Below are 19,819 nucleotides of genomic sequence, written 5' to 3'. Positions count from 1 at the left end.
ATATCCTGGACATATTAAACCTTTATTAATACATAAATAAATCAGAAAACGCATCACAGAATACATATTTAGTAAGCAACAGCCCATGTCAGCATGATACCAGTGATAGTGTAACTCAGTGTCTTAACAGAATTGGGTCTGATGCATCGAACAGTGGAAGATTTTACATTTCTCAACCAAGTCAGAAGGCCTGCAAATGGACAGAGGAAGTCCCACTCCCCAGGGATGGATCACTGCCCGGCAGCAGCTAAAGTCTGGTGCTCAGCGTGACGGCACAAATGAGGAGTCTTGAACTGTTTGCACCCAAACCCTCCAGTTTCCTATTTTCAGGAGCAGAGCCAGAGGTAAGCAGCTTTCTCTGAAAGCAAACTGTTGAGAAGAGAAAATGAAAAATTTGTCACCAAAGTGAGTTCTATTGTCTTTGTTTTTTTTTTTTAAATTAAAGTGCCATTTGGATAACATTTCATTCTGGAAAGATATTGAAAAAAGCACTTTCTTTTCAGTCATGTTGATGTTTTCTTATTCACACACATATGATTTCCAGTCCAAAAATCATTACGGTAACGAAATTGCCTTATTATCAGTAAAACATCAAAGCCATTTCAATTCATGTAACTCATACCAAATAAAAAGTAACAATCACAGAACCGCAGAATGGTTTGGGTTGGAAGGGACCTTAAAGATCATCTAGTTCCAACCCCTCTGCCATAGGCAGGGACACCTTCCTCTAGACCAGGTTACTCCAAGCCCCATCCAACCTGGCTTTGAACACTGCCAGGGATGAGGCAGCCACAGCTTCTCTGGGCAACCTGTTCCAGTGTCTCACCAGTCTCACAGTAAAGAATTTCTTGCTAATATTTAACCTATATCTCCCCTCTGTCAGTTTAAAATCATCCCCCTCTTGTCCTAGCACTAGATGTTCTTGTAAAAAGTCACAAATAATAATAATTTAATAATAATAATTAAAAAAACCCCAATCTTCCCACATTCTGTTTCAGAGCAAAATTTCTGTTTGCAAATGAGCCATTCTCTGAACAGAAGAATCCAGCTCCTTGAATCACTGCTCCACACCGGCTTTCTCATGTCCTTCTAAAAATAACAAAGAGTATGCATCTCTTTGTGAAACACCCACACACACCAAGCAGCTCTGTTCTATTTCAGAATATTATCAGGGAGATGAAGACAGATCAGTTGAAATGACCTAGAGGGTGATAGTGGGATTATAGTCTGCCTGTAGCCCCTTTGCCTTCTTCCTGCTCAAAGAGAGCAGCATGGTGCCAAGCAGTGCTCCTTGTCCCTGGAGACACAGCTGGGAGGGGTAAGAAGAGTCAGCACACCCAGGCCAGGCTACTCAGCATAGTATGTTATAAACAGCATCCCAATCATTGCTATTAGTTGCTAGTCATGCTGGTAACCCACACATTTAGAGTCATAGTTCCAACTGCTGTCAGCAGAGCTAGTGAGGGGAAGCCTGCAGCTCACATGGATAGTTCCCAGCATCCACCAAAGAACTGCTCTAAAGATTACAGGCAGCTGAAAGGCATCTGCACAGCTGCTAGAGCTACTGAAATCTTGAGCGAATTATCCCCTGGATGAGAGGACTTGAAAAAACTTGGTAGCCTGCATAGTCTTCATTCTCCCTACCGATACTGTACACTATGACTTCAGAATACATCATTTGGCATTATTAGCAATGAATGACATAAAACCCAAAAAGGTTAAATAGTGGTTACAGTTAGAGCAGCCTCCTGCTGACCTCAACAAATGGCATTTTCTCACTTCACTTCTCTATGAACAGCACTGTAACTGGGGACATTTGCCCTCCCTTATTGTTCTTGGAGATGGAAAACATGCAGGTGGGCACACATCGATGCTAGCACTTTCAGAAATGGTGTTGGGACCTTTAGAAAGTAAGCAATCAGAGCATGCTCTGAGCCAGAAAGAAGAGCTGATCTCTTTGGCCCTGCAGCCTAAACCACAAGCCGTGACTCTGGGAAGGCCATGCCAAAGCTCCGCTATGGCTCGGGAAGGTGATTCATGTTCTGTGCTCTGAGGATGAAAATCTGTTTCAGGCTTATTCAATGTCCCCGTGTCTGGTAACAAGAATAGATTACTGGAATACTTACTGTTGTGGGAAGGGGAATGCTTGCAAATGCTGCCCTTAGCATCATGAACCCTGATTTTCAGCTTTTGCATATTTTCTGTATGGGGTAGAAAAAGCCCCTTATGTTCTACCTACATATGATCACTTGCTGCTTGCAGACAAAGCATTTAAAAACATGTGTAACACAGCTTGGTATAGCACCTCCTTTTTTTCTGCCAAATCTAGCTAGCATATCTGTTACATCCTCTCAACACCAGCATGACTATGCTTTACACTGAAGACCTGAGTCACTGGAGAGGCAGAAGTAGAATGTAGGACTCCTTTGAAATTCTGACATACGTGATGTATTCTTAAAGATACCTCCATAGAGATGTTCACACTGCTGTCACCACACCCTGTTCCTCAAGACCCTTTCCGTGTTGTAGAGGGAATGCCCTATTTAACCTGATACACGTTTCTAAGGTGCAGTCTGAGATCTGCAGTGGAAACACGCTACAGCTGCATGTGTTGCTGCTGTTCAAGGCCAAAACACAGTCCAGGGGGAAAAGTAAGAAAATTCAGTAAGCAAACTCAATTTTAAATAACAATGATTAAAGGCTTTAATCATCCCCTTTCATATATCTTCAATACATGATACACTCAGCACTTTTGAAAACAATAAATACAAGGGAAATGTTCAAGCCAAATGAACTTTTCTAACCAGCTGAGTGCTGACAGTCATTGTGCAAAGTAAGCTTCATGTCTCTCTTCTAGGGAGAGACTTCTTGCTGCATTGGCAGCCAAACTGCAGGAATTTTAACCTTATTGTGCATAACTTCACATTCAGAACAGTGTTTGCAACAACTGATGTATGATGCGCAGCATTCATCATAGAAATATATGTGCATAAACCTTCTTCTAATCATCTACAGGACTTACAGAATTACTCAAGTATGTAAGTTGCACCCTAGCCATTCAAATGACTTAAAAAATGGCTTCACGGATACATAGTGTGTATATATATATATAGTCTACACATCACAATGATTTAATTGCCTGTGTTCATTGTTGAAATGTGTTTATAGCTATTTTAACAAAACATGAGTAGAAAAATCATACGGATAAGGGTTACAATATATGAATAGAGAGGTACATAACAATAATACAATATGCCTGTGTAACGCCAAATCTACTGAACCTTATTTTGGCCTGCACAACATCCAGTTATTCCAGATCAAAACAGAAGCATGAACAAAACTCAAGGACTTTAGTATTATTTCCCAGTAACATGGCATGGAGGTTAAAATAGCAAAGTTTCTATGGTCCAGCTTTATAAACATGGAAAAGTATTTTTCATGGTCCTGGACTGGCAACATAGCTCTGCTGTTTAGGGCTAGAAAAAGCTCTGAGTTGCTTTTGTCCTGACAGAAAAATTCCTCCTCTTCAGAACGTTCCTTTTGCCTCTTGCACAGAAGGCACAGCATAGCTGCACTAATGGAGCTACAAAGCAGATGCTCATCCAGCACAGCTCATGTTAGTTCATTCTTGTGCTATTTCTGCATACTGGAATGGTGCATTGTCATTTTGTTGTTGAAAATCAGATTTTTAAAATATGTATGGGAAAAGCTAGAATTCCCAACATGTGCTCATGCTGATCCTGGTCATTACATTCTTTATGCTAGTGAGAAGAAACAATTAATGTTTGTAACTTTTGACATTACACATTGACATTAGATCCTCAGCTAAGAGGACATCTGGGGACAAACATAGTGGGTTGTCTCTCCTCATGATCAGAGGAGGTGCATGAGGTGAATCAGTGTTTTTCCTCTGAGGAAGAAAAGTACATGAACATACAGATAACTACAGAACTTCAGAGAAATTCTTAGATTTTTAGATAGGCCTGTCTCTAATTGGTTATCATCCTGGTAAATACAAGGAACTTTGAAAGTTGCTGCAGCACTCATTTGGAATAAGATGTGCAATTTTGGGGAGAAAAGAAAGGATTCACTGATACCAGGTGAAAAGGGTTACTTTGGGATGTTCAGGAGAATGGAAAGCCTATCTTAAAAGTGGAGACTAAAGGACTGGGCTTGTTTATCCTAGCAAACAAAGGCTGGGAGAGGGTTCTGTTTGATCTGTAAAACAGAGCCAGGTGAGAATAAGAGCTCCTTAAACAATTGGGCATCAGAGATGCAAAAAAAGTGGAGTAAACCCATATAGTCCCACCTACCCGCCTGTGAGAAATCATAATTTCCTGAGGCTTCTGCCTCACTCAGGGAAGTGAGGTTGCAGAATAGGTTCCTTCAGGTCTACATGAGCAGCCAGGAAAAGAAGGGAGCTGCTGAAGAGGACTGCACCTCATGGTGCCTGCAAGGCCAGGGGCCGGACTCTGTGAGCCAGGAAAGCCTTTCAAACCTGGTAATGGATAACTGCTTAAGTACCAGGGGAGGAGGCATTTTGTGTGGCCTGCTGTCCTTGGGGATGGCAAAAGGAAAGAGACCTGAAAGAGAAACGGCTCCTTAAGATGGCTTTTCATCTTCAAGTACTTTAGCACTGGCCAGTCATATGCTGGAGAGTCTTTTCCTTGCAGCATTTTTAGGAAGAACTTTCGCTTTTATTAGTGTCTGCCCAGGCACTTGGAAATGGCAGTTTCCATTCACAGAGTTTTTCTGAGATTTGCATGATTCTGAGACAGTAGCTCGGGAGCTGGAAGACTTTGAATCCAAAGAAATCTGACTAATAGCAACGCTGCTTGCACTCTTGGAGGAATATGTGTAAATCATTTTGAGAAAGGCAGATTTTGTGTTTGTTTCTTGCTTGTAAATGATGATATAGCACTTTGGAAGAAAAGTACAGCAGAGGATTCCATAATTGGATATTAAAACAACGATGATTTCCACTGCCGGCAGGTATTTGCCAAATGTAGTTGCATAGACAGGGATAAATACAATCCACGCTATAAAGTAAATGAGCATGCCAAAGGTGATGAATTTAGCTTCATTGTAGTTCTCTGGCAACTTCCTACCTTTAAAGGCAAATATGAAGCAAATGAAGGCTAGGGCAGCAATGTAGCCCAACATAATCCCAAAAGCCAAAATAGAGCCCTCATTGCACTCCAGAATTATTGCTCTTGAGATTGAGAAATTTTGCTTTACAAAAGGTGTCCTAAATATCAGCCAGAAGGTGCAAATGATAACTTGAATTCCAGTGCAGGTGACCACAATGGGAATAGGTTTATACATACATTTCAGGAAATTCTGCAGCTTGGGATCAAAGCTGAAGGCTAGTAAAATTTTTAGTGACTTTATTAAAATACATGAAATGCAGAGTGCAAAACTTATGCCAAAGAGAGCTTGCCTAGTTTTACACTTGAATTCTGTGGGTTCATCTATGAAGAAGGTGGTACTTAAAAAAATTAGGAAGTGGCTGAAGAGAATAATGTAGCAGACAGTTAGACCTCCAGATGCCTTTACAACTGGCGTGTTCAAGTTTTTAGTGAATATGACACTAATTGACAAAATCAGCACAACCCCAAAAGCGGAGAGGAGGAGGAGGAAAATAGCAAACCAGTCAGTCCAGGCGAGGAAATGGATTGTCTTGCTGTAGCATGTGGTACTATTGACGGGAGCCCAGTAGGTTTTGTTGTCACATTGGTAGCAGTAATCCATATCTGAAAGCAGAAAAAAGGAAGGCAACTTAGGAACCCAAAGTAAATAAACCGCACAGTGAATTATCTAGGCTCGAGATAGATGAAATACAGGAGCAATGTGGGAAGGGATGCTAAGAGGAATACACAAGGCTGATTGCTTCTGACTATTGATGTCGCTGTCCAGGTGGCGGAGCTGCAGGACTGCAGTGGCAGCAGTGGCAGAGGTGGCAGCAGCAGCAGGAGCAAAGGACGAATGCCTGCCAGCTGGGAGCAGGGGCTGCCTGCAGCCAGGGACAAGGAGAGGACAGGGAGAATGACCAGGGACCTGAAACTGCCTTGGACATCTCTGACAGGCGATACGTGACCTGGCCAGAGCTCAGGACAGGCAAACTTTAACTAATACCTGAATAATGACTTGAGAGTAAATCAATTCTCTTGCAGAAATTTGAACTATGCTTCTTTCATTTACCTATTCTGACAAGAAAAACCCCTGCTTTCTCTTTACAGGCAGCTTTTGAAATACAACAGCAAGAATAAACATTGCTTTAGATTATGCTTTGACAGGTTAGGTTTGCTTTAAAATTCCTATCCTCTAATATGGAGAAATTTCACAATTGTTTGAATTAAAAATTTCCTTCTGCTCTCAGGATATTAAAGGTACATTGCACCACAATTTTCTTAATTCTGTCCTTTGTTTCATATTTAATTTTCCTCTTCAAAAATTTTTCTGAAACTTATAAATGAACTAGTGGTAAAATACACTTAAGTTTTGATAATAAAAAGTATTGCTGTACAGTTATATCAAACTTTGCAGTGCTCTCTGGTAAGACAAAAAACCCCCCAACTGGTAAGCAAAGTACATAACCCTTGAACTTTGTAGGCTTATAGAATGGTTTGGGTTGGAAGGAACCTTAAAGATCATCCAGTTCCAATTCCTCTGTCATGGGCAGGGACACCTTCCACTAGACAAGGTTGCTCAAAGCCCCGTCCAGCCTGGCCTTGAACACTGCCAGGGATGGGGCAGCCACAACTTAATGTCTCACTTTTGTAGTAAAAAAATTCTTCCTTATTGGACTCGGTGTACTGTGGAAAAACAGGGAAGCAAGAGTCAGTCTCACTGATGAATCAGCCAGACTTTTCATTCTAGCAAAGGATAATGCTAGTCAGCTGGACAATCTAATTGCTTTTAGTTTAGTCTTGTAAAAAGCATTTAAACAGAGTTTTATAGACTGAGCACTCATGTTTGGGAAATTGAGCATAAACAAATATTTTAATCCCACTCAAAAATTACACCCAACATTGCCAAGGCACATTATACTCAAACAAAACCATTTTATTGATGTCTAAATAAGCTTTTATTTGGAGCACCATTCCTTACCTGTTTGATTGCTGTAATGGTTTTCTGGGCAGTAAACACACTCATAGCAGCACGTGTGTGGACTTCCTGTAACCTTTTTCATCTGTCCTGGTGTGCAGTGCTGGGAACATGTTGGCTGAACCTTCTGCAGTGTGCAGAGAACAACAACAAAAAAATCAGCTCACGCTTAACTAACTACTAAGAAATGTCAGCAAGTGACAGGATGGGGCATTCTCTACCTGGCAATTTTATTTTTTGGCCCTAAATGTCAATCAGTGGAATTGTCTGTACCTTTAAAATCCAGATCAAGGTGTCTCATCCTCTTTGAACCTGGAATTCAGTCTGCTAAATTAGTCAGCTCCAAAGAAATCCCATCTGATGAGGGATTTGAGTGGAACCCTTCACAAGTGAGATCCTGAAACTCTGCTCAGCTGCTCTGAGCCATACGAGACACCTGGGCTCAGGAGAAACACCTCGGTGGGTGCTCTGTACTGCAGCTCTGCTGTTCCTGAACCTCAGCGGCTCAACCACGAGCCATGAAGGGTGTGTGAATCACTCTAGGGCATGTGATCAGGGCCTTCTCTCAAGGTCTGAGTTGAGGTCCTGCTTCTAAAGACCATTTTTTTGTAAAATGGAGAAACAGTCCTGAGGAACAAGGGAACAGCCTCCTCAGGACAGACATAAGTTCTCCTCTTAGGAAACTTCCTACAAACATTCTGGAGAAATAACTCTGTTTCAAATAACTGAGCCTGCTTACAGGCTAACATGCTTCTCAGTGTGCATGAAAGTGGTCGAATATAGAGGGCTCTTTGCTCTAAAAGGAGAACATGAAAGATTTCTAGCTGACACATACTTCAGTTGGAAGGAGAAGAAAACATATGAAACAAATTTCCTATGTCTTGTCAAGAAATTAAAAGTTACCTTTAAATCCAGAAATTCTTTTTTTTTCTCTTCATCCTCAAAGATAAAGTCATCTTTCCCCGGGTCATATTCTGCCATAGTGATGATTTTCATGTGGCCATCAATTTCTTTCCAAAGAAGTACATCATAACTGGTGCTCATGTCTCCATTGGAGTCAAACTTGATTTCTTTATCGTCATAAATGACTGTAACATTTTTAAGTTCTTCAAGGAGCTGAATAGAAGTGTAAGGAATGATAACATACATCAATATCATGTCAGCGGGATAAACTCAGTAATTTAACACCTTTATGATAATATCAAGTTGAAAAGAAATGTTGCTTCTTAGAAGTAAAAGAAATCTTAAAATTAAAAATAATTCTTATAAGTGTTTAATTTGATGTCAGACATGGAATTACTTTATTTAGACAATCCTGTTGACCTCAAAAATTTATAAATTAAAAAATCATCATTTCTTAACTCTGTGCAATGTGTACAAGTATTCATGTTAGTATTTTTTTCCAGCCTTGGAAATTTTGGTGTGACAACGGGAAAGAAAAGATTTTTGTTTGCAAGTACTAATGGCCCTTTGGAATTCCCCTCTTGTAAGGAATGATTGTGAGCAATGATCCTGCTGTTACTTTACTGTCACTGGAGTTGATATGGGTAACCTTTGCTTCCAGGGTAAGCTCCCCCAATGTGTCTAGAAATATCTAACATTGTTTTCAGCTGTGGCTCTGACTGATAATGTGTATTGCAAGATAAGACTCAGAACTGTTAAATGAACAATACCTGCCAGCTTGCTCAGATGAAGCGATCAATGGCACAATAAGAATAAACAGCAAAGGCATATTTGGTAGATTATACAAAATAGCAAAACAAGCATGCTTTGATAAGTCAATTGTTCAGCTTTATATTGCAACCGATTCTGTTCAACAGGGGAAATTTCTATGTATCATCTCCCTTATCACAAATAACCAGATCATAAATTTCTGTGTGAAACTAGAAAAGGACAGGTTGAGGCTCATATAACCCACTCCCAATTCATGGCGAGACCACAGAATGGCTTTCATTAGCTACTGTGGTTCTTAATTGAAGCAAAGACTTTATCCTTTTGCAGACCTGATGATTTTTGGCAACAAGGATTAATTGACAAGAAAAAACCAGAAGATTTTGGTGAAAGGGTGAATTTAACCATCCTTTGAAAAGCAAGCTCTTACATGGATCCATTTGTGATATCTGTATCTTTTAATGAACATGCTGACAAGTGTATTACTTCAATATGCTGTGGCAAATATATGTATATAACACATCTGGTGTATATAACATACCGTTTTTTCATGTATAACATCATTTTTTTTTAAGAGTTCATGTACTCTCACTGCATTTATACCAATTTATGAAGAACCACAGTGTGCTTCTAGCTAATATTGTATTTGAGCTGGATGTTGCATAGTTGTGTGGGACTGAATAGGAAATTTTTTATTGTATATACTCAGGCTAGTCATTTAGTCTTTCTCTTCATCACTTTTCTACTTTCTATGGCAATATGGGAACAACAGAGCTTTTTCAATACTTCTTGAGCTTCAGACAGAAGGGGCTAATTAATTACCAACATTTTGATGTAACTGCTGGTTATTTTTGCAAAGTCTGTAGCACCAATGAATTTCATTTTTCTGTATGTGATGTGTGATATGAATTAGTTCTATCTTAAGTTTTATGTATATATATCCATTTCTAGAGGGTTTAGATTTAGTGTAGAGGAAATGTATTATGAAAACAACACTGGGAGAATAACTACCTCAGTGTTCTTCATGAGTTCTTAGACTCTTAACAGGAATCTTAATTTGGGTGGTTTGGGATTTAATTCAGCAATGATGTACATGCAGCTCTGTAGAGCTGCATCCACTGCAGAGCAGTCCTGAATTTGTCCCATTTGCATTTACAAATTCATGTAAAAGTCTGATTTTTTTTTTTTTTAAATTATTATTTCAAATCCCCTATCTTGGTTTGACCTGCCCTGACCTGGGATAAAAGGTCAGAGCAAATCAGAGAGTTTCAGCGGTTGTTTGACTTTTAAATGAACTTTTGTTTAATCCTCGGAGTAAAAGTGTGTAAAAGTGAATACTCCTGAGCAGGTTCTTGGGTAAAAGGTCATGTCAGGTTTACTTGTCTGATTTTTCCTCTTCTTTTCCCTCCCAATAGAGTTTGATAACAAATACCTCACCCATCTTAAAGATCTTGTCTAATTTTCTTACCAGTCACTTCAATATAAATCAAGATCAGGCAGAGAAAGAGTCTGTTTCATTTTCACTTAGAAGTAAAGATTCATCATGAAGGAAATAGCCTGAATTCAGGAGAGGGAGACAGACAAAGAAACAGAGAGAAACGTGGTGGAGAGAGAGAGAAGGGAAAATTGAAACTCTTTGGTGAATGCTCGTATCCTGCAGCATCCTCATCTCTCAAGAGCACTCATTGCTGTGTATTACAGTGGTTTGCAGCAACAGGGCCAACCACTAGTTGCTGAATACCTGATACATCAGCTGTAGATTGACTATACATTTTAATCTATCCCACATGAGTGGCTAGGAAGACATTCCAGCAAGCATCCTACAGACTAGAACCTTCATCCAAGCTGGTGCCTACTCTGTGTGCTCTTTGAAGGTGACAGGGAAAATGTTAGGGTAGCTAATGAAGTCCAGCAGGTAAAAATCCCTTCTAACATTTGTGGAGTCACACGTTTACAGCCACTGCTGTGGTACCCATGAAGGAGGAGATGGCGGGCATGCAGTTACTCACTGTCAGTTAGCTGTATGAAGTAATTGTTCTCTGCCTACAGCAGAACACAGCCATGGCTTAGCACCAGGGGCTTCTGCATCTACATGGGCCAAAAAAGAGGGAGGCAAATCTGGAGTCTAGTTCTCGTCACTGCAGCAGTTAGATACTGCTGCTTTAGCACGTAGTCTGCGATTTCAGTTCCTGAAGGAAAGCAGGAACAGGAATAAAAAGTCATTTAGTAAGAGGACCAAGCTAGTAAATCCAGGAACGTGGGAGCAAAACCGAGACAGAAGTTATGCAAAGAGAAAGAGACCTGAAAGAATTAACGTTGTACCTCCCAGGGAGTGAAGGCAGAAGGATCCTTGCAGTTTCGGTTTTTGCACAGCCCTCTAATGGCGTAAGCAATGGTATAGACTGCAAGTACAGTACTATGGATAAATCCTGGTTCAATGTTCGCATTCAGAAAATCATCTTTCCAGATCTGATGTTTATTCTCAATATTTTGCAGTAGATCATCCTGGGACTGGTTTGAAATGCATGCTTGAAAATCATGATATTCCAGGTGTGCACAGACTGACAAAAGCATAATATATTCATGTAAAAACTTGTTGTTGTCAGTGGGCATTTCATGAAGGTTTCTCAGAAAGTCTTGGAAAGTGGAGCTGTCTCTGCTTTTAAATCCAAATCCCACAATGGTTCCCAGCTGTCTGATATTGGGAATTGTACTGATTTTGACCGCAGAAGACCAGTTATCACTTGCAATCCAGATTTTATTTACGTTCCTCTCAATTGCCTTCTGAAATAGTTTGAGCACATGGAACTGTCTCATAAAGACAACAATAACATTTACTCTGGTTTCCTTGACAATCTTCTCAACTGCATCATCAACTTTGGTGTGAAAGGTGTTGTCAGAAAGATAGGCAGGCAGCATTTCTTTAAAAGCTATGCAAACGTTGTTTGCCATGGCCTGGACCCCAAAGCTCTCCACAGCTAACCGCCCGTTGTCATCATCAGTGGCTATTACTCCAATCCAATCCCACCCCGACTCACAGATCAAGTGGGCCATTGCTCTTGTCTGATGAAAATCACTGGGGATAGTCCTGAAGAAAGAAGGAAACCGGATTTTGTCACTGAGGATTTCAGCTGATGATGCAGGACTGACCTAGGAAAAGTGAACAATTCAGTTATGGAGGTGGTCTCCTCCAATGGACACCAAGAGATCCGAAGCTGCCACAATTCCTCTTTCATCCAGCCTGACCCAGGCTCCCTCCTCCTGTGAGTGAGCATCAGTCAGGTGCATCCAAATGGGGGAGGTTCCCTCCCCCTGCTCTTGCTCTTAGGATGCAGACTCCTGCCCAGTACCACTTCCACTGTTTTTATTTTCATCCACATAATTCAGTGAAGGCAGAGAATAAAACTTATCAAAATGGGTATGACAATTATGCTGGTATAATGGTTTTTTTCTACTCTGTTCAGATACCATCGACCTGCTATTCAAAACAATATTTAAAACATTGGAAGCATTAACTATTGTTTGAGCACTCACACACACACACACATATATATATTCTGCCTCCAAGGTTTAATTATAAAATTTTAAAAGGATCATTAAGTCTGTTAGAACCTCCCAGAAAAACAAACAGTAACCAATACTACGGAATACTAGAACACTTTTAGATAAACAGTTTGCTACCTTTTTTCTGTGAATGTAGCTAGGAAAATGCAAATGGCACATTGTTATTTAAATCTTTCTAGTTTTAATCCTTTTTTATTTGTTTGCAGGACTTTTTTTTCTTACACTTATTTCCTACATTGCTTGACAGTTCTTTAAATATATGCTTTCCAAAATGAGTCACTCATCTGGAGAGGTGTACTAAACCTTACTGGTGTCAGAAGATTACAGATGACCTTGATGAGAAAAATCTGCTGGGTCACCTTTTTCATCTCTGCATCCCAACACAGATTTGTTTCATCATTTGCCTTTTATGATGTTCAAATGTGGCATTTTAATTTTCCTACTTACTATAGCTCCTTTAGTGGAGCTGAAGGTCATAATTACTTCCTACCACCACAGAGGAGAAGATTCAGTTAGAAGTTATGCTTGGTTCAGATTTTATGTCTTTCCGTGTGTTTGGTTACCATGTACTTTGCAGTGAGGTAATTTATCTCAAATTGCCCAACCTAATGTGCAACAGAGGAACGTGTCGAAGTTGATTTCTGTTTAACTTGTTCATTCTGGCCTGGGCTGCAACTCTTTTACAGTGGTGAAAGTAGAAATGTAAGCATCAGCCTAAGTTCAAGTGTGGGACTACTAGAGAGGTCAGAAATAGAGAAGGATGTTTTGTGAAGAACCAGTGTGGACTTGTAGGGTTGTGTTCTCTTCTACAACTGTTTGAAGAGTAACAGGAGTAAAACTGTTTTGGAGCAATATTCCTCACTTCCCTGCCTGTACTTATGACAGACTCCAACATCTAATCTCTCTAAGGCAGGAGAGAATTTCCAACTTACTGGCCAAATTTGATTTGATTCTTCCACCCCTGACTTGAGATTGGATATTGTCATATTCACCACCAGCCAGTCTTGGCACGTTTGGTGTAACTTTGTTGCCTGAACAAAGTCCTTGAGTGTCACCCAAGGCACACTGGAGTAACTGGCATAGTCATTCAGGACTGATTAATGGCACTGCCAGGCTAGCATGAGCTCAGCATCATCCTGAAACAGCAATCAGAGGCATGTGCCTTGGGCATATAAAATAGCCCTTACTGCCTTTGTTTGGTCAAGTGAACCAAGCCCTTCATTTGGAGCTGAATCCCACCCCTCCTGATGTCCTTAGGTTGAGCCAAATCCTGCTCTATAGCAAGAGTGGCATTTGCAATCCCTCTAATCAGAGCCACACCTTTATTCTAAACCTGGTAAATGTGGCCCTCTGACCAAACCAAATTAATTGCCTCAAACCTACCTGTGGGATCAGTTGCAAAGCCAACAGCCTTGAAACTGCCATCGACACCTCTGAGTAGGTGGCTCCAGTGACAGCCTTAATTCTCGGGATGTAGTCTGAGTAGTTACACTTGAACTCCACAACATCCTCAGAAGAATTGAATTTAGACAGAAACCTCAGAGCAGATGCCATGGCTTTTGTAACTTCTGCACATGTGTCATAGATTTCATAGCCCAGCGTAACTCCAGGTAGCAGCGTTGAATTGTTGATCATCTCAATAGCATGTATCATTGCAAGTGTCTGAAGAAAAATTTGAATTTCAAAGCTGTCAGGAAACACAGAAGTTTCATTTTAGAAAAACATTGCTGGGAACAAGGCTGAAGCAATGTCCATTTTGAATATATCCCTTAGAATTTGACAACTATTGAAAAGAAGTGATAGAATGTTTTGTGTGATTTGCATGGGTTTTAGTGTAACAAAGATTAGAAACAGTGTATTTTTGCCTCACCTAAATGGGAAATTGAGCAAAATAAACACAAAACTTAACCTGAACAAAAGTGATTTTTTGAAGGAAAAACAAACAACAAACAAACAAAAAACCCCCCCAAAACCCCCTAACAAACCCACAAAAAACCCCTCAAAACAAAATAGCAAACCCCCCCCCCCCAAAAAAAAAAAAAAAAAAAACCACCAAAAAAACCAATCAGAAACCAGGTACTAAAAATTAAATTTCATGTTACATGAAAATTTGCAAGTGATATATTCAGCAAGCATCTGTCAAAGTCAGTGGAGCTATTACAATTTACTTCCTCTGCCCAGTAAGCTTTTTTAAAAATTTACTTTGTTATTTACTTTAAACTAAAGCATGAAATAAAGAAAGGACTAAATATGTCAGAAGAGAAAAAAATATTTCAGAGGTTGAGGTCTTCTAGTGCTTGAATTGATTTTCCAAAAAATCCTCTCTAAACCTCACGAAGTTAGTATAGCTATTCCCCTTATCTCCAGGAGATATTATGAGATGCTTAATCAGAACTGTGCTAGCACAGAATATCCGCAGTACAAGCTACCCTCCTCTCAGGCAAGCTTCTCTGAAGTTTACAAATCTTGCCAACTAAATTAAATTTCAAATGGACCTAAGGCAATTTATAATTCCATAGAAAAATAATGGAAGACTGACAAAATTTTGAACTTTGTCATCATTTTGAAATAAATCCACATGGATACCTGCATATTCAGCTGATAATTAGATTCAGATGTGGGATTAAGTTGCATGTAAAATTCAAATAAAATTTGATGATTTGCACCTGTATCAAAGTTAAAAAAAATGCATTTTTGGAATTCCTGGGCTTAGGAAAGCTTTGTTATATACTTAAAATGAAATTTTTCCAGCAGATTTTCTTTACATTGTTTCCAGAAAAAATTATGTTTCAAGCACAGTAGGATTTGGAGACAATAAAATAAATATTCTGATGCACAGTCTGAACATGAATGCATACGTGACAGGGTGTTTTATATAGTGTAACATAATGCCACAATTATAATACAAAGTGTAATAATTACAGTAATTATAACAATAATTACAATCTAATCAGCAAGGTACCATCATAGATTACAGCTGAGCTGCCCTGTGAAGTGGGGGAATACTTTAATATGTGCTTAGGTAAAACGGAACAGTCTGCCTGTGTCCAAATCATGCAGGTACAACTTCATAACACATAATGAACAACTGCACAGTAGAGTACTTCAGACATGATTCACAAACCTCCAGGGCTATTTGGTTTTATATGAAGATTGAAATAGGATCCAGTGCTTATTTCCTTCCCGAGGCAGCCATGGTATTTTTCATTGTAACTTTGTCATTTTTTATTATCCTGTGTTAATTTACACACAATGTATGTGATGTCCAAGGTCTTCTTAAAGACTAAGAAATGCAAGAGAACCAGATTTTTCTGATAGAAATCTTAATAGAATAGGTACGTGCCTGCTATCAGTGATCGCTTCTTTGATATATATGTAATTTCCAGTATTACTCACCCAGCGCAATTCTGAATGACTGGCTTGATGGGATATTCTTCTGGATGCAGCATTTCGCTATGAACTGCAAACAAGCCTCCAATAACAATGTCCCCGGGAGAACTGGCACCCACGATGTCATCAGTATTCTGGCAAGAGAAAGCAACATCAGTGCTGATCACAAAGCAGGGGATCAAAAATCTAACAAATGCCATGTTCCTGTTTCACTTGCTCACTACCAGCTTTAAGTCAATTAAGTGAGCTGCAGAGCCAACAAGGGCTCCTATGTCATCTGTAAAACAACAGCAAAGGAAAAAGGCTGCACTCGAAAGTTAGCCACACCTTGTGAGCTTCACTGGCTTTTTTCACTGGAGTATTTGCTTCACTGGCTGAGGCTATTTTGCTGAAGGTACTAAAGCAATGCTGTCACATAGAATATGAGGTTGCAGGAAATGTTGGACATAAAATCTCTTCTGCTGTGTTCAGAGTTTATTATACCTGAAACACATGGCAAATATTTTGGTATAAATTTGGGCTTGTCTCGAATTCCTTCCAACTGAGCTTAGGTGTGAAGAAGCAATCATGTAATTTGGTAGTGGTATTGCTGTGACTATATTTTAAGGGTCTGGTCCAAAGAGTACTGAAAAAAGTCCACCCTGCCACACAGTGCTTTAGATCAGACTCTGGTCCAAAAAAAAAAAACCCAAAAAACCAAGCCTGAACAATCAAGAGACTGCTTTTTTTCTCAACCATTTTCTTGTAAGTTTCAAAATCTTTTTATAAAAATGGCTTGGATAAGATAATATTCATAGTTCTGATGTACACATAGCTCCTACGGACTTCAGTGGGCTTTGGATCAGGTCCTGTGTTTACAAGCTAGGCCATGTCTGCTGTTGGTTAATTTGATAAACACAGAACAGTGGGAAAACGTAATATTAACCCTAGGTTTTTTACTGTCTTCCCCCTTTGACTGAGGAAAGGAGCACATGTGTAGCAGCTCCTTGGCTGTAGGAGGACCAGGACACAGCTTTTCTTGGTGCCATCATTCCGCTCAAATTTGCAGTAATTGAATGCTGCATTAGAAGTGAACTGGGAGAAAAAAGAAACAGAGGCTGGACTCTCAGCTTTCATAAGTTCCAACCATAAACACCAGAGTGAACTTTTGTAGGACAGAAACATGACGATGCTACTGAACAATTCAATGCAAGAGACACAGATTTGACAATAATCCTTTTCTGTTCTTGACATTGGCTTATTTCTCCATTTTCTTATAATGGCTTCTTCAGATTTTGTGTCTTTTGGTAGTAAGCCAAAACACTCTCCAAATAATGGGATCAGTCATAGCGTTTATTGTCTATGATTGTATTATAAAAAGGCTGGGGCTTACACTGGAATAAAAATTTGTTTCCTGACAAGAAAAAAGAGAAATGGGATGTCTGTTACGTATTCTTTCTAATAAGCATAATACATTCCATATAAATTATTTGAATTATATTTTGCTTTTTTCTTTCTCACTAGTCTCTTTGTTGTTAGAGTATCCATTTACAACATTTTTTGCAAAGGCAAGTGTAACAGACATATTACTTGCAAATGCAAATGTTAATCCCTAGTTAAGTTACCATTCAGCCTCTTCTTTGTTATACCAGATTGTGGTTTTTTCATCTGCCTTCTTTCTTTCCATGCAGCATTTTCACTCCTGGGTCAGGGCATATAGGAAACAGCTACCTGCATTCTCTTTAAGGTATTTGATCCCATGCACTTATGGGCAGATGATGACACTAATTTATTCTGTTTCTGCAGTGACTTGCAAAAATTCCAGTTATTCCGAAGGTTTTCTTTTTGATTTACAGCATCGTATCTGCAGTCAGACTCTGGCCCTCAGTTGTGAGACATTCACTTGCCAATATTAATGTACTCACTCCTTATCACCCATGTAATACACCCTAAAGCCTAGTTCCACATACTCTGGTGTTTCCTTTACCCTGACTCTGCCTATAACTTTATGTATAAAACTCGTGTATAGTTAGATGTAGTTAAAGCATAAGACTGGAGCTAGTAATTTCCTTAAGCAAGTTACAAAAAATATTCAACCATGTGCCTTTAATATAATATGTAACTTGTAACACTAAATGTTGCATTAAGGACTTGATGGAAATACAGTACTGATAAACTGAAACTTCAAATTTGTTATAATTTATTATTCGAGGCAGAAAAGAAACTTTACTCCAGCCAGTCTCTAAAAAGCTATTAATTTCTATAGAAGAGGATTTTACCTACAAAACCCCAAATCCTTACTTGGTCACTTTGGAAAGTGGAAGTTGGCAAAATAAACATCACATGTAATTGGTGCATAATTTAATGTTATTTATAGAAACACCACAAAATAAGGTGTGCTTCACATTCAACTACATAGAGTTTATGCCACAGTGTAGAGTATTTTCACAGGGAAGGCTTTTATTGCTGTTGTTTGTTTTCAAGACCTATATCTCACAATTGCTGCTAGTGATAAGAAGTACTTAGACGCCTTACCGAGATAGCTCAGCATAAGCTAGTACTGCAGAATTAACTGGAAGTGTTTGCAAATATCCTTTTTCACTGACGTTTAAATACCAGTAGATACACGCATACGAAATGTTCTTTGCTTAAAATTTAGAGATGTATTATTATAACATCGCTGGACTTCCTCAGTTGTCTGCATAGGAGTCCTTCCTGGCAGGTAGAATCAAGCAAAACATTCAGGGGAATTCTAGGAAATTAATGGACTGTGCAAAGGCAGAAAAAAGGACCTACCAAACCTGGAACTACTCTGAGAGCCAAGATGAATTCTAAGAGGCTTTGGAGGATCTGGGGGTAGACAAAGATACTCTGTTAGTATCTCTGTATGCTCCAAAGTTACCTGCTGCTGTGCCAAAAAGGCTACTTCTTCCACATAGACTTCAGCTTCCCTTTGAGAAGGACCAGAACAGGTGGGATCTGGGAGACAGCCATGCCAAGCTAAACCTGCAGGTGACTTCTTGTAAATTTACAGTTTGTAATTTTTTTGTAACAGTGTCATACCTATTGAAAGGATCCACAATCCAAAATGTGTAAGAGAAGCCAGGAGGACTTGAGTAGGCAACTAGCTGAGTGTACTCTCAGAGCAGTGGGTACCAGTGAATGGACCACCTGCCTCTCCCATTCCTACAGCCTTTAGACCTGGACAGTCTATGGCTTTTGTGAAGAAGGAAGTTTTGCAACTGCCAGTAACTTGGTCAAGCAAAGAAAGACTATACCGTGCAGGAAGCAAATGTGAAGATTTTGGCTGAACTTCTTTGTTTTAGCAGTTGTTTTTCCTGGAGAAGGTCATGGCTTAGATTCCAAGAGGAACACCTTTTCTCTGAAGCCCATCCAGACAGATAACTGTTAAAGGAGAGGGACTTTTTTAATTACTTTCTATTTTATACTGCTTTTAATTGTGCTGTTACAGCACAATTACATACAGCAAAGATGAGAATTAAGGAGAGAAAAAAGAAAGGTGGATATTCTCACCATTATTCAAAAGAATGGGATAACTCCTCACTCAGACAAGACCTACCCAGGCACAAGGGAGATTGTCCTATTTGGAGAAACCAGCAGCATTCAAATAACTTCCGTCATTTGCAGGGAAGCTGATGCTTGTGTGAGTTTAGAGTGACTATCCCTTTTCTGATTATTCCTGCTGAAGACATGAGCCCAAAGAAAGGAAGATGAGCCACAATTTTGAACTAAGTGGTTTGCTCCCACTTCTACCACTGATTTCTTGCACCTGATATGCACATGACTGCCCAACTCTAGTCAGGTGTTTGCAGCCAGGTTTCTGAAGGGCTCAATCTTTCAAATTAAGTAGTTTCAAAATGCCTTGAAACTCTAGACTTAATCTTCTTCTGGTTCATGCCATATCTGTGAGACAGAACAGTAATGCCTTTCCATTCAGATCATAAACTCTTTAGAATAACTACTGTCCTTCGCTTATGATGATCCCCCAGATTATATAGGGTATTTTGATACAAGTAATAAATAACATAAGAACCAGGCAAGAGAAAGCAAGTTAGACTAAGCCAAGTCCAAGCAAAAATCAGTGCTG

At 39.5% G+C, this 19,819-nt stretch overlaps 1 protein-coding gene across 1 annotated transcript; it reads right to left on the bottom strand.

Moving 5' to 3' along the window:
- Window positions 1–4,644: 4,644 nt before the first annotated feature.
- Window positions 4,645–15,932, bottom strand: GPRC6A (G protein-coupled receptor class C group 6 member A). Its single transcript, XM_030489081.1, has 7 exons — window positions 15,739–15,932; window positions 13,726–14,029; window positions 12,790–12,828; window positions 11,101–11,928; window positions 8,011–8,223; window positions 7,111–7,234; window positions 4,645–5,753 (listed from the first exon to the last, which is right to left on the bottom strand). Exons 1-7 carry the CDS (start codon window positions 15,930–15,932, stop codon window positions 4,645–4,647), a joined length of 2,811 nt encoding a protein of 936 aa, XP_030344941.1.
- Window positions 15,933–19,819: the final 3,887 nt, after the last annotated feature.

Source organism: Strigops habroptila, chromosome 6 (genome assembly GCF_004027225.2).
Source record: "Strigops habroptila isolate Jane chromosome 6, bStrHab1.2.pri, whole genome shotgun sequence".
NCBI lineage: Eukaryota > Metazoa > Chordata > Aves > Psittaciformes > Psittacidae > Strigops > Strigops habroptila.
Note: the sequence above shows the minus strand (reverse complement) of the source record. Positions and strands in the feature narration are given on the sequence as shown.